General features: G+C 53.7%; 1 protein-coding gene across 5 annotated transcripts in view; it reads right to left on the reverse strand.

The window, feature by feature from the left end:
- Positions 1 to 12,806, reverse strand: part of VGLL4 (vestigial like family member 4) — a 156,686-nt gene that overhangs the window by 23,116 nt on the left and 120,764 nt on the right. Inside the window, exon 1 of one of the 5 annotated variants that reach the window (XM_075550035.1) lies at positions 2,443 to 2,799. The exons of the other annotated variants lie outside the window; for them this stretch is intronic. Coding sequence (XP_075406150.1) covers positions 2,443 to 2,456 — 14 coding nt within the window. The 5' untranslated portion in view covers positions 2,457 to 2,799. Of the gene's footprint in view, positions 1 to 2,442; positions 2,800 to 12,806 lie in introns of those variants that run through there. 5 annotated transcript variants of the gene reach the window in all.

Here is a 12,806-nt window from a genome sequence, read left to right on the forward strand (position 1 = left end):
CGAGGATGGCTCCGACTGGCAGTGTTCCGTTCTATCGCACACAACGCGGGGTTCCCTGACTTGGAGGCACCCCAATGGATGGCACCTAACAGGAGCATCAAGCTTAAAACCAATGAAAACAAAACAGTGCATTAGGGCAGCGGCTCTCAACCTGTGGGTCGCGACACTTAGGGGGTTGAACAACCCTTTCCCAGGAGTCACCCGATTCATAACTATAGCAAAATGACAGTGATGAAGTAGCAATGAAAATAATTTTATGGTTGGAGGAGGGGGTCACCACAGCATGAGGAACTGTATGAAAGGGTCGCGGCATTAGGAAGGTTGAGAACCACTGCATTATAGGAACAAGATTTAAACTACTTGAAGGAAAATACCTCTAAGGAATTCCTGTTGCCTAGCAAGGCCACTGATAAATGGACAAGTGATCTGCCACTGCCAAAGCAATCTCCTCTAGTCTGAACGCAAAGTTCCCAAGGGATGTGGAAGGACGACCAGGCGGCCCAGTTCACGTTGCCTTTGCTTCAGCTCGCTCTCCTTCCCAAGCTCTACCCGAGGGCTGAACTAAGGGCTGCAGGCTCGGGCCGGCGGCAGCAGCATGGGGAGAGAGGCTTGGTGGAAGCGGTGCTTCCCGGGCCTCAGAGCCCAGTGCTGCCCTCCAGCCTTCTCCAGAAGGCCGGGGCAGCGTGGGTCCCAGTGCGTGACTCAACGGCAGGAGGCTGGCCTTTCTGGCCTGGGAGCCGCCCCCTGAGCTTCACTGAAACAGCTAAGTGAAATCTCTTGACTGCTCAAAATCAGATGCCATCCAAAATAGAAAGTCCCCAAAAGGAAGCGGGAAATGCAGAATTAGGGGTCCTGAACGCTCGCTGAGATGGTGCGTCTCCTCCACGTTCTTGAGGGAACGATTCTGAAACCCAGAGGGCAGTATGCCCCTGGTATGTGGGCTCTGACACCAAAAGATTCACCTTCCTGTCCCTGTAAGTGACCCCCCCCACACACAGAGTCACACACACAGTGAGGGGCAACAGGGGATCAGCAGAGGTCTCCCTCTGTATGCAGGAGGCTCAGGTGTGACTCTTAACCAAGGCCCCTCCTCCACAGCCACCTGCCCGTGGAGGCTTGTGCGTCTCTGTGATGCTCAACAGGTACCAGCAGAGCTTCCTGACTAAGACCGACTAGGAAGAAAGGCCTGGTGATCTTCTGATAATCAGTCACGAAGACTATGGATCCCAAAGGTCAGATCCACACGGATCATGGTGATGGTGCAGTTTCATTCCACCATGCATGGCGAGAGTTAACAAGAGTCGGGGGCTGACTTGAAATCAGCTCACCACCAGGCTCAATAGTAACCCCACACAGTTTTCCACTACTAGGTACAAAGAGCGCTGCTTTATTACTCAGCACACCTGAGGAATGTGATGTATATAACGTGCGAGGGCCCACCAGCCTAACACATGCTAGCCTCATCGCTGTCACTCCCATAAACCTAAGTCAACCCTTCGTCCTCGGAACCTCTCGGCTGGGACTGAGGGGACGTGTTTCGCCACGCTGTGGGTGCCCCTGTCCGCTAGAGGAAAGGAGGGTTCCCAGCGTCCACAAGGAGGGCACCGCGTGGGACGTCACAAAACAGCCTCTCCAGTGGCTCCGGCGGGAAATGGCCAGTGGGCACGTGAGCCACCCAGCAAACACTCACCCGCGAAGCCCAGCCCAGCACACAGGGCCTTTCGGAGAGTTACAGTCCCAGTAAGCGCCTGTGAGAGGCTTTAAAGAGCGTTGCTCTTCCATTACAGCGAGTGAGCTCTCAATCACCAATCGATCTCGCCCTCCACGGCCACTGTGGAGGAGAGACTCAAATAAAATTTCCACTGAGGGTCCTGGTCCAGTAACAGAGGTCGGAACCTCCGGGCTTCAGTTGTGGCCAAATGCTTTTCTTTCCCTTGTAATTTTCTGTCAGCACAAATACGAACCCTAAAACACACCCCAGTTTGGAGGACGGCCCGGCAGCTGTGCAGGGCAGAAGAAAGAGCTCCCTGTGCTCCGGTGAGCGGCAGCCCCTTGCAACCTGGCACCATTGTCTGGAGACAGTCACATGAGAGCAGGGCCTGGCAGCAACGTGTGGGCCGCCACCTGAAACTTTGTTACTTCCCATTCATTAAGGAAACAATTACCAGTGTGCACCGGGCCCTGCAGACCCCCCACCGCCCCCTCCCTCCTTCCGGTCTCCTCGCAGAAGAAACTGTACAGGACGTGGGTCTGATTGGGACAAGGTGCCAGGAGAGGGCTCAGAAGCAACTCTCGGCTCCCCTTCTTGAGCAAAACCGACCTCCTTCTCCCAGCACTTGCTGCCTCGCAGTTTAAATTAACCACAGCTGAAAACACAGGGCTGCCATCTGGTTTGAAAACGCCAGGATAAGGGAATAAAATGAAAGGGGTTTTGGTACTAACCTCACTTTAATCATTGCCAAAGAGCATGAAGACAGTCCAGCGTCCTCCCACAAGAAAGCCCCGGGCCCCGCAAACTTGGCAAGCCATCCAGGCGCAGACCCAGGAGAGGCAGGGCGCTGTCAGAATAAGAGTCCCGGCCGCCGGCCTGCGAGGAGGCGCGGGCCCTGCCTTCCCGGCCCCCCTCCCTGCAGAAAGGAAAGCTCCCCTGGGGGCCGGGATAGGTGAGCAGCCCCTGGGAGGGGTTATTTGCGCTGAACGTCCTGCCAAAACATGACATGCGTGGAGGCCGGTCCGTTTCTGCTGCTGGAATGGTAGCATGTGACTTCCTCGCTCTGTTTCTCCACCTTCCGTGACATAAGGCTTTCATAAAACTAGACGAGGAGGAGGCTGAACAAAGCTGGGAAAGGAAGGTGGCCGGAGAAGGGAGCGGGCTCCACAGGCTGGGCAGCAGGAATGCCAAACATCCCAGATCAAGGATCCTCCCCGCTGCTGCAGCCTCACACATGGCTTGTAGAAGCCACTTCCCCCAGCTTTGCTCCCACTTGGAGAGTTCCAGAAAGGAGGCTCTTCTCTATCAGGGCTGGGCACCGGGCAGTCAAGTGCCCACTGGGGCGCTGGGAAGGCAGGAGCCCCCTCAGCTCCCCTCCTGCCGAGCTGGAGCTGAGAACAAGAAGTTGCTGAGTCTGCAGCGTTCTTAACCCGAGCCCAACTTCAGAGTCCACAGAAGGGGCACGCAGTCGGATGTTCGGCCCACTTTAAGTGGCTGCCCGAGCTCTCCTGGACCCAGGTTAGTTTTGCAGACAAAGCCTGGATGTACCTGAGCCCCAGGTGCTTTCAGAAAGTGATACCAACAAGTCACTGTGTGTCTGTCTGCTGGGATAAGTTCTGCCCAACCAGTTGAGTCCTCTATAAGCCAGAGATTAGAGCTGTAACAGAAGATAAAAGAGGATTCTGAAAGTGGCATTTCTGTTGGGAGGGGGGATGAGAAACCCATCTTTTGGCCTCAAATGATTTGAGAGCCGACTTCCAAATCTTGCCCTGACGGAGTCACTGTCTATAGCAACGGTGTCCATAACATGCAAAATCTCAAGAGCACAACTTTCTAGCAAACAGTACATCTGTCAAACCACAGGAAACATCTGGCAAAATGGTTAAATAAAAACAGAATGTAAACGTTTGATTTCAGAGCTCGCTTACGGTCCCTACAGGGCACTATAGCAGACCCTGGACGCTCAGAGTTCCGCTGAGACAGTGGGGGCTGGACTGCAGTCCTGTCCCTGCCTTCATGGGCACAATGGTGACAGCTTCCTGCCAGGCAGGGCTTCCCCCCACCCAGCCCTGCATCACTGCACCTGACCAACCCAAGGCTGGTGGGTGTTCCTTCTCCAACCAAGCCCCTTCTCAGTACCCCTGGATGTGCAGTTAAATGGCTCCCAAAAGACTGGAGGCTCAAAGTCCACCCAGAGAGCCTGGTCCAACGACTTCCCCCAACTCTGCCAATGCAAATCCTGTGAAGCAGTGCTGGCTCGGACACACACGGGGCCATTGGGAGTGGGAGCGACCTAGCAAACCCAGGCCCTCAGACCCTGCCACCGCCTTCCGGACACTCACACGCCTCCCCACCCCCACCCCCCACTCCCAAGCCAGGGACAAAGAAGGCACTCTGGGCAGGAAACGTTTGAAGAAATGCACCAATGAAGGCCAAGTTCTAGGCATCCCACAGCTAAAGTCTATTACACACGCATCGGGAGCCTACCTGAAAGGCCCATGCTGGGCACGTTACACTGTACAGAAACTCCTGACATTTCTCTGTTCTCAGAGCATCTTAGAAGCCCCGTCCCCACCCCTTAAAGAAAAGATGGACGATCACATTAAAAAACAAAAAACCTCACACAAACTATATTTCAAAACACACAGTAGATAAAACTGGTTGTTTTCCTCGTGTATCTTCCCCAAGAGGATTTGTAAAATAAAAAGTTGTAACAGGTCAAATGAACAAGCATCCTAATTTTAAACAGGAAGGAAACAAGACAAAGCTAGAATACACAGGATAGAAGACATGCAAATTGGAAATAAGCACATAAAGCAGAAAATGTGAGTTTCGGGGAAGCCAGCAGCGATTTTTAAAAGCAACAGCGCGTGGGAAGGCTGCTGCCCTGGCCCAGGGTCAGCTCACTCGCACGGGTGGCGAAGGGGATTGGACCTGGGAGCCTCCAGGGGTTCAAAGGCGCAGGAGGTGGCACAGGGCAAAGAGTGGGTGCCCCTGACCCAGAAATCCCACTTTTAGAAAAGTCACAAGTGTGAACCCTGAACGCCGTGGTTACACAAAGATTCACAGAGCAATTCTGCAAATACTAGGGGGACACTGTAAACAACCTAAATCTCGCTCTCGGTCAAAGTTATTTTGGTTGTAAGCAGTATTAACCCTAGCTAGCTGGAGAGGGAGGAAACAGAGGGTGAGTTTACTGGGAGAAGATCATGGTATTCCTTAGAAACGAAAGACAATTTTAACTTCCAATTCTTGAAAACCAAGAGGGAGAGTGGACAGACAGACACTGTGCTGGGAGGCTCAGCACCAGCCACTAGTGGAAAGCCCACTCGTCAGCCATAAGTTTAGGTCCTGCCAATGTATCATAAGATGCCATGTCTCCTCCAAGAGCAGCTCCATTAGAGTTCTCTTAGGATGGGCGCTGACAGGTGCCAGGTCATTTTAATGCACATCAATGCTCCCTCCCTCACACAAGTGCTATCAGGTTTCACTCAGAAAGGTTTGACTTGGGCTTCAAATGGCTTCTTAGTAGGTAAGAAATCAGGGTTCTTACCAGAAAGTCACTGAGTACAATTTGGTAACTTTGAGGAGTAAAAAAACCAGGGAGTTATCTTCCTCCAGAGTAAATGCAAGTTCTGGATTTATTTTTTTCTTTAAGTACAGCTGTTGGAATTGTTAGCTAAAAATAGAAACGAGCCTCTGTAGGAGTGATAAAATCTTACAAGAACATGAGTTACATGATCCTGGATCAGGCATAAGAATTTTACATCTTTTTCCCAAGGAGCGGCTAGAAGTGGTTCTCCACCTTCCTCATGCTGTGCCCCTTGCATGCATGTGGTGGCGACCCCCCCAACCACAAAATGATTTTCGTTGCTACTTCATAACAGTTGTTTTGCTACTGTTATGAATAGGGCGCCGGGCCCTATGAAAGGGTCGTTCGACCCCCAAAGGGGCCGTGACCCACAGGTTGAGAACCGCTGGGACAGAGTTCCATGCCTCGCCGTTGGCAGCATAACCCACTACAGTCAGGATCAACTCAAAGGCACTGAATTGGTTTTTATTTACAGGGGTTTTTCCTCAGCCATTCTTGTTCCAAATATTGTGCCCCCTCCTCTCATGGGACTCCTCTCCCTCCCCCTGCCCTCTATTTCTGAGCGCATACTTCCCGCCCCATACATACTTTTCCAGGTGCATTCAGTAGACACCCGGCGTGTGTGGGTCGGAGACCAGTGTGCAGTGGCCGTGGCCTTTCTTCTGCGGTCCCTCCAATGAACTCACATCCCCCACTTTCCCAAGCTAGCAGCCAAGGGCATTGATGGTTTGCACCCAGGGATTCCAAAGTGCTATATGAGAGAGCCAGATTTCATTTTGTAGCTAACAGGGAGCGAGGGTAGCCCTCTCTCAGGCTCTCAAGAAACACCTGGCGATTGAGGAGCTGCTTAGCTATTGGTCCATTCTCACAGTGTCCCCACTACCTAGGTGTAGCCACCTTGACCAGTTCGCTCCTAGAAAGCACAGCATCTCTGCGTTGTAGTCATCTGAATATACAATCTCACAAGGTCTTTCTGAACCAACACACAGGGAGGAAGGAGGGGTGTGGCAGAAACTCTCAGGGAAAATACTTGGGCTTTGAGAACGTTGTAGGCAAATGTGCAAAGTATCCAAGGCCGTCCACACAGAGACCTGTTTGCTTTTTTCCGTCTGTCATCTGAAGCAATCTACTCTGTGGAGGTTCACCCCCCCCACCCCCAGAAGAGATGCTGGGCCACCCTCTACCTGGGAGACTCCCCCAAGCAAACAGATCCTCATTTATACAGCCTTGTCCCTGTCCAGGCCAGGGCTGGGGCCACATGCATAAGAAGAAACATAGCAAATAGAGGAGTAAAAACAAACAAACAAAAGTCTCATTCATGCAATAAACGTGGGAGGCCTATGACTCAGAGTCAACATGGGGGTAAAATCATTTCACCGGAATCGAGCCTTGCAGGTAGGGCTAGTGGCAGGGCTCACTGGCCGGCTCCGGTCTGGAGACCAGGCGTGGGCACAGGAGGGCAGCGGAGGTTGTGGGACTCTCTCTGCCCGGGAGCACTCGCCAGAATAAACTTCAAGGGGAACAAACCAAGTACCCGAGACACGGTGCCACTCAGAGGCTGTCAATTGCTGAAAGCACTTCTGAGAACCTTCCCCAGCGCAAAGGAAGACGGCCTCGACAGTGGTCTCTGCAGAGGGCCTCGTCCACTTGAGCGTGCACGCAGCACCAGCATGTGGTGAGGGGCCCTGGGATCGTGGCTCCCCTGCGGGTCGCAGCGGTGCACCCCCATGTAATACCTACCGTCTCCTTAGGAGACCGAGTGATGGGCACTCAGTGGCAGCCAAGCGCCAAGGTTTGAGAGAGATAAGTGCTAACCCCACCCCACCTCCCCCGCCAAGCAGAAGGCAGCTCCGTCCGCACGGAGGTGGTCAGAAAAACGGGCCTGAACGTGAGCCCCCATGCAGGAACGGCTGTACACAGAAAGTACCACGGGAGAGGGCAGTGCTCATGGACAGGGGCACTTGGAGCAGACCAGGGGCATGGAACAACTCCAAGCAAAGATCAACATTTCAGAAACCTTCGTTGAGCACAACAGTGCCAGGAAGACCCGTCAGGAGAGCACTGCCCTGGAAATGCGGTCTTCACTGCCAGGGCAGGGTCTGCGGGTTTTGCTAACTGTGTGGTGAGGAATCCGGTACCCTAGAGGCCCAGCCAACATGTACTATGCTCGGCGATAACTCACCGCCGCGCCCCCCCCCCCCCCCACACACACACTCGCTCACTCACTCACTCACTCACTCACTCACTCACTCACTCACTCACTCACTCACTCACTCATCCAGCCGAACCTCAAAAGAAAGGCCTGGTGATCTACTCCTGAGAAACCAGTCACTGAATGCGCTCGTGTGCAGTTTGACTCGCCATGAATTGAAATCAACTAGACAATACCTGGTTTATTTGGAAGCGGGGGTGGGATTAGATGTGGGCGCTAAGATGGAAGAGAGGGGTCATTTCCAGGTAGATCCAGACTATCGTAGTGTCTTCATTAAGATGACAGGAAACAGACCAGGAGCAGGCTGTTGACATGCCTGCAGGAGGCGGAGCTGCTGAAATGCATTCCAGGTGAATGAGTTTAGTGAGCCAGTGACGTGCAGCCGAGAGGTGGGGCTATATAGACCCGCAGGTTAGATGTCACTCAGCTGGACGGAGAGACTTGGGGATCATCAACCCACAGCTGTCATTTAAGCCATGAGTTTGTATGTGACTCACAGAATGAACCCCTCTGGGTGCCTCCATGCTGCCGTCACAGAAACGGGACACTTTAAACAACAGCCCAGTGTGTAAGCCACCGGGGCTCCTCAAAATTTGGCTGTGGAACACCCCCCCCCCACGTCTCCATGGAGGCGTGCTCTGGGACGATCTATGGGCACTGGGGCGCTGGAGCACCAAGGATACACTGCTCCTTTGGACGGCAGATGCAGCGGAAAGGAGCTACAGAGCGTTCCAGGGCACATCTGGGGGGCAGGGGTTGGGGGAGAGTCACCCACACAGGGGCTTACGGATTCCGTTTGAGCTAGCTCCCAGGCTGGTTTCTGAAGTTTTTCCCACTTGGCCTGGCCCCAGAAGTTTCCGGAGCTGCTTTCCAAGTGGGCATTTCTTTGGTCTTTTAGGAAGAGAAGGCAGGACATGATGTCCATTGGAGGAGACAGTGGGAGCCGGCTCTCGCCTGCTTGGTGGGGCCGGCAGGCCGGGATCCAGAACTCGGGCCTCATGCTTGGCAGTTTCCAGAGCAGAACAGCACCGCAGCGTGAAATCCCCAAGTTGTGCTTTGGAGACAAGCTGTGAGGACATTTCATAAGGAAGGGGGGTTTGGAGCTTGGGTTTTGGTTGTCTGCCTGTCTGTTCTCCACCCACCAAGCAGCGCAGCAGACTGAACCCCAAGCGCTGCTGCTGATAAAGCAGGTCGGACACTAGACACGGCAGGCGGGCTCATCACGGCCTCGCTGGGTCCCAGCCGCATGCAGTTCAGGCAAGGCGCGCCTCACGGAGAACCCAAAGGAAAGCAAAGGAATGCGGCCCCACGCCAATGGAATCGGCCGGCCCAAGTGGCGCCCCCAAATGGAACGGAACAAGGCACGGCCTTGTCCTGCGCGCAGTCTTTGTGGCGGGGGCTCAGCAGCCAGCCCGACTCCGGACAATGTCCTACTGTCATCTCCGGGGTTCTCCTGAAAGCGCCGGCCAGGCCTTTTCTTCCTCATCCACCGCCACGGAGTCGACTCCAACCCGAGCCTTTCTTGCCAGTCCGACTGAGTCTGGACGCTCCACCGGCTCCGGCCCACCACGGGTGGCCCTGCAAGTGCTGGGCGTACCAGTGCCATGAGCTCGCGTGCCACGGCAAACGCGCGCTTCCACGGGCACGGGCGCAGCACCAGGCCGCGCACAGGCTCAGGGCAGCCTGCTGTGCACTGCAGCGAGAAGCGGGTCCTGACACCGACAAAGCAACGCCGTGACAGCCTGGACTACGAAACAGCGTCGCCCGTGTCCAGGGGAGGCTTCCGGAGAGCCGCCCTCGGAGAGCTGAAGCGCTGGGGGGAGAGGGGGGCTGGGGAAGGACCGCCTGGGATCATTGTGCTTCCCCGTGCTTTTCAGTAAAGCGCTCGATTCCATCGTGGATCTAAACGGAGCCCCATTTCCGCCCCTCTCCAGTGTCCAAAGGCGGCGTGCTAACGGACGCGGACGCGCTCCCACACTGCGCGCGCTCTGCTGTAGCTTTCCCTGGGTTTGAAGCGGTTCTCTTCCCACTTCATAAACATCACCAGAGTCCGGTAGACGCCCAGGCAAAACACTGGCCCCTGAAACAGCCCCTGCACGAAGCCTCCAGGGTGCAGGCAGCCGCACCGAGGCAGCCCTTCCTCCCTTGCGCTATTTAGCCAGAAAAATGCAGGTTGCGGGATGGTTCCCTTTCCGGCTCTCCGCAGACTCTTAAGGCAGAAATGACGGCTGCTGGGAAAAGGCTGATGGCAGCGCTTGAGAGCACAGCTCCTGGAGGAGAAGGGGGCCTTTGTTTTCTGCTCAGCTGTGAAAATGAGAAGATGCCGCTTGCCCGACAAACAAGAAACCCACACAACACAGGTCAGGTCCTCGGCCTCCACTGAAAGGGATCGCACTTCATTAGGCAGCATGCCGTGCAACAGAAACGCCGGCCCTGACAGTGGTGTGGGGCACAGTTCAGCACACCCCAACAGGCCCGCGTGTCGGACATGCGGCGAAGACTCGCCCCCTTCTGAGGTACGCTTTTAAAGTAAACATGTATGCACACACACGAGGGGGTGGGGCGGGGGGCTTCAAAAAGTTCATGGGAAAATTCCAGTATCTTCAATTCCATGTTTGCAAGAATGTTTTGACGTCCCTTCATGTGGGGGTGGGGTATGTCCAATTCTAACCCGCAATGACCGTTTTAGAATCTCTGACACTGTTAATTTTCTAAGAGCAGAGTCCCATCTCTCTCCTGCGGCACGACTTCTGAGCTTGACCTCTGGCTTTGTGACCCAATACCTATCCTACAACCACAGCAGGACGGGAGAATGTTAGTTTTCCAAGTGGGTGGTCCAGGTTCCATTCCCAGATGGCCGGACAGACAGACAGACAGACAGACAGACACACACACACACACACACACGCCAAATCCACTGCCATTAAGTTGATTCTGACGCATAGCAACCCTGTACAGGGTTTGGGAGGCTGTAAATCTTTACAAGGACAGCCTCATCTTTCTCCACAGAGCGGCCGGCGGTTTTGAACTGCTAACTTTGTAGTTCACAGTCTAACCCTGTCCCAATAGGGTCAAGAGAGCTATAAATTGGGGAAATTACAAAACAAAAAGAACCTTAATTTCACAAGACCTGCCTGATTTCTGAGTGAAGCGGTTATTGCTGAGTAGCTCTCGGTTGCTATCAAGTCAGAGCTTATGCAAAGTGTTCACGGTGACTAAAGTGACACTCTTAAATCCCAGACCACGTGTGGAGTTCACCTGAGAGGCTGTGTGCAGTGCAGAGGGGTGGAGAACGCCGGGCTAAGACACCCCGAGCATGGACCACGCCGCCGAGCAGGGTGTGGGAGGACCATGGGCACAGACACAGCACAGAGGACAAGGAACACGGCCAGACAGCCTCTGCTTTATGAACTCTGGAGGGAAGAAGGCAAAGATGTGTCTTCAGAGACACAGAGCTCGTTTGACAAAGGCTCCAGAATGAAGCTTTCAGACAGATTTATCCCTGGCCTATGCCACTACCTTAAAATTAGCAAAATATTTTAAGTAATCAACACGATAAACAAAACGCTTTCCTAAGCAGAAAGACCACTCCCGTTTGTTCTTCCAGAGTCCTCCTCCACAAAGTTGGCATTTCAAGCCTCTTCAGGGATGCTGGGAGGTCAAGGCTTCTGCAGTCCTGGGGGCCCCTCCCCGGCGTCGTGTGTGCCCAGGCTGCTGAGCGCTCTTCATTGAGTGGGACAGTGGGCAGGCGGGGGCTGTCAGGGCCTTCTGCTCTCACCCATGGTAGCATACCCCACCGTGAACCCAAGTCTGTACCTCTGGCCTCCAGACTGTCAGGTGCCTTTTGAGCGCTTCCAAACCAAACCATCCAGACTTAAAAGACATCAGGATTGTACAATGGCACCCTCGGTGTTTCTTCAATCTGTGTGTGACTTGGCTGGAAGTCAGGCAGTAACGGGACGCACAGTAGTGTGAATCTGCACTCTTAGCATGGCCGCCGACCGCACTGGCTGTTAGGAACAGACCCCGCCTGGCCCCACTACCTACCAGGGGAACTTTGTGACCTTAACCAAGTGAGATAACCCCTCCAAGCCACAGCGTGCCCATCTGTCAGAGGGGTAATCAATGTGCTCCCGGAGCACAGCTGGGAGGGTCCCACGAGACAGGTCTGTGATGCACTTACCACAGTGCCTGCAACACAGCGGCTTTCAGTAGACAGACACTACTATTATCAAGCCCTGACACAGCGCCTCTCTTGATTCACTTGTAGAAAGCAGGCCCTATCGTCATTCTCAGGGGCAAAAGGCTTGCACCTATTTAATAAAGGTTTATGCACGGGCAACTGGGGTGGAGGGGCAAACTGCTAAGTCCTCAACCACGAAGTGTAATGTCGGTGATCCCAGCTACCCAGGGAGACTGGGAAGAAAGGCCTGGGGATGGGTGTCGGGAAGATGTGCAGCCCTGAAAGCCCTCTGCACCACAGACTCACCAAGGGCAACTAGCCTGGTAGGCTTTAATCATTGTTACTACTATTTCACAGGGGAGAGGCTATGTGAAGGCTTCTGTAGTAGGTGGCAGGATTTTAGGCCCAGGTACAATTCCTGGCACTTTATATGTAGCTACTACCCAACAGTCAGTGGAAATGACAGGCAGCTAGAGACGGGGGTGGTCCCTCTCAGGCCTACACGGGCGCTGAGGTTGCTATCCTGACAAACCATTTTCTTTTTTTTTGGGGGGGGGGTATTTATTTACTTGTTTATTTTTAATCGTTTTATTAGGGGCTCATACAACTCTTGTCACAATCCATACATACATCAATTGTGTGAAGCACATTTGTACATTCATTGCCCTCATCATTCTCAAAACATTTGCTCTCCACTTAAGCCCCTGGCATCAGCTTCTCATTTTCCCCTTGCTCCCTGCTGCCCCCTCCTTCAAGAACCCTTGATAATTTATAAATTATTATTGTGTCATATCGTACACTGTCCGATGTCTCCCTTCACCCACTTTTCTGTTGTCCGCCCCCCAGGGAGGAGGTCACATGTAGATTCTTGTAATCAGTTCGCCCTTTCCAACCCACCCTCTCTCCACCCTCCCGGTGTCACCACTCTCACCACTGCTCCTGAATGGATCAACCGCCCTGGATTCCCTTTGTTTCCAGTTCCTATCTGTACCAGTGTACATCCTCTGGTCTAGCCAGATTTGTAAGGTAGAATTGGAATCATGATAGTGAGGGAGGAGGAAGCATTTAGGAACTAGAGGAAAGCTGTATGTTTCATCGTTGCTACATC

Source organism: Tenrec ecaudatus, chromosome 5 (genome assembly GCF_050624435.1).
Source record: "Tenrec ecaudatus isolate mTenEca1 chromosome 5, mTenEca1.hap1, whole genome shotgun sequence".
Classification (NCBI taxonomy): Eukaryota; Metazoa; Chordata; class Mammalia; order Afrosoricida; family Tenrecidae; genus Tenrec; species Tenrec ecaudatus.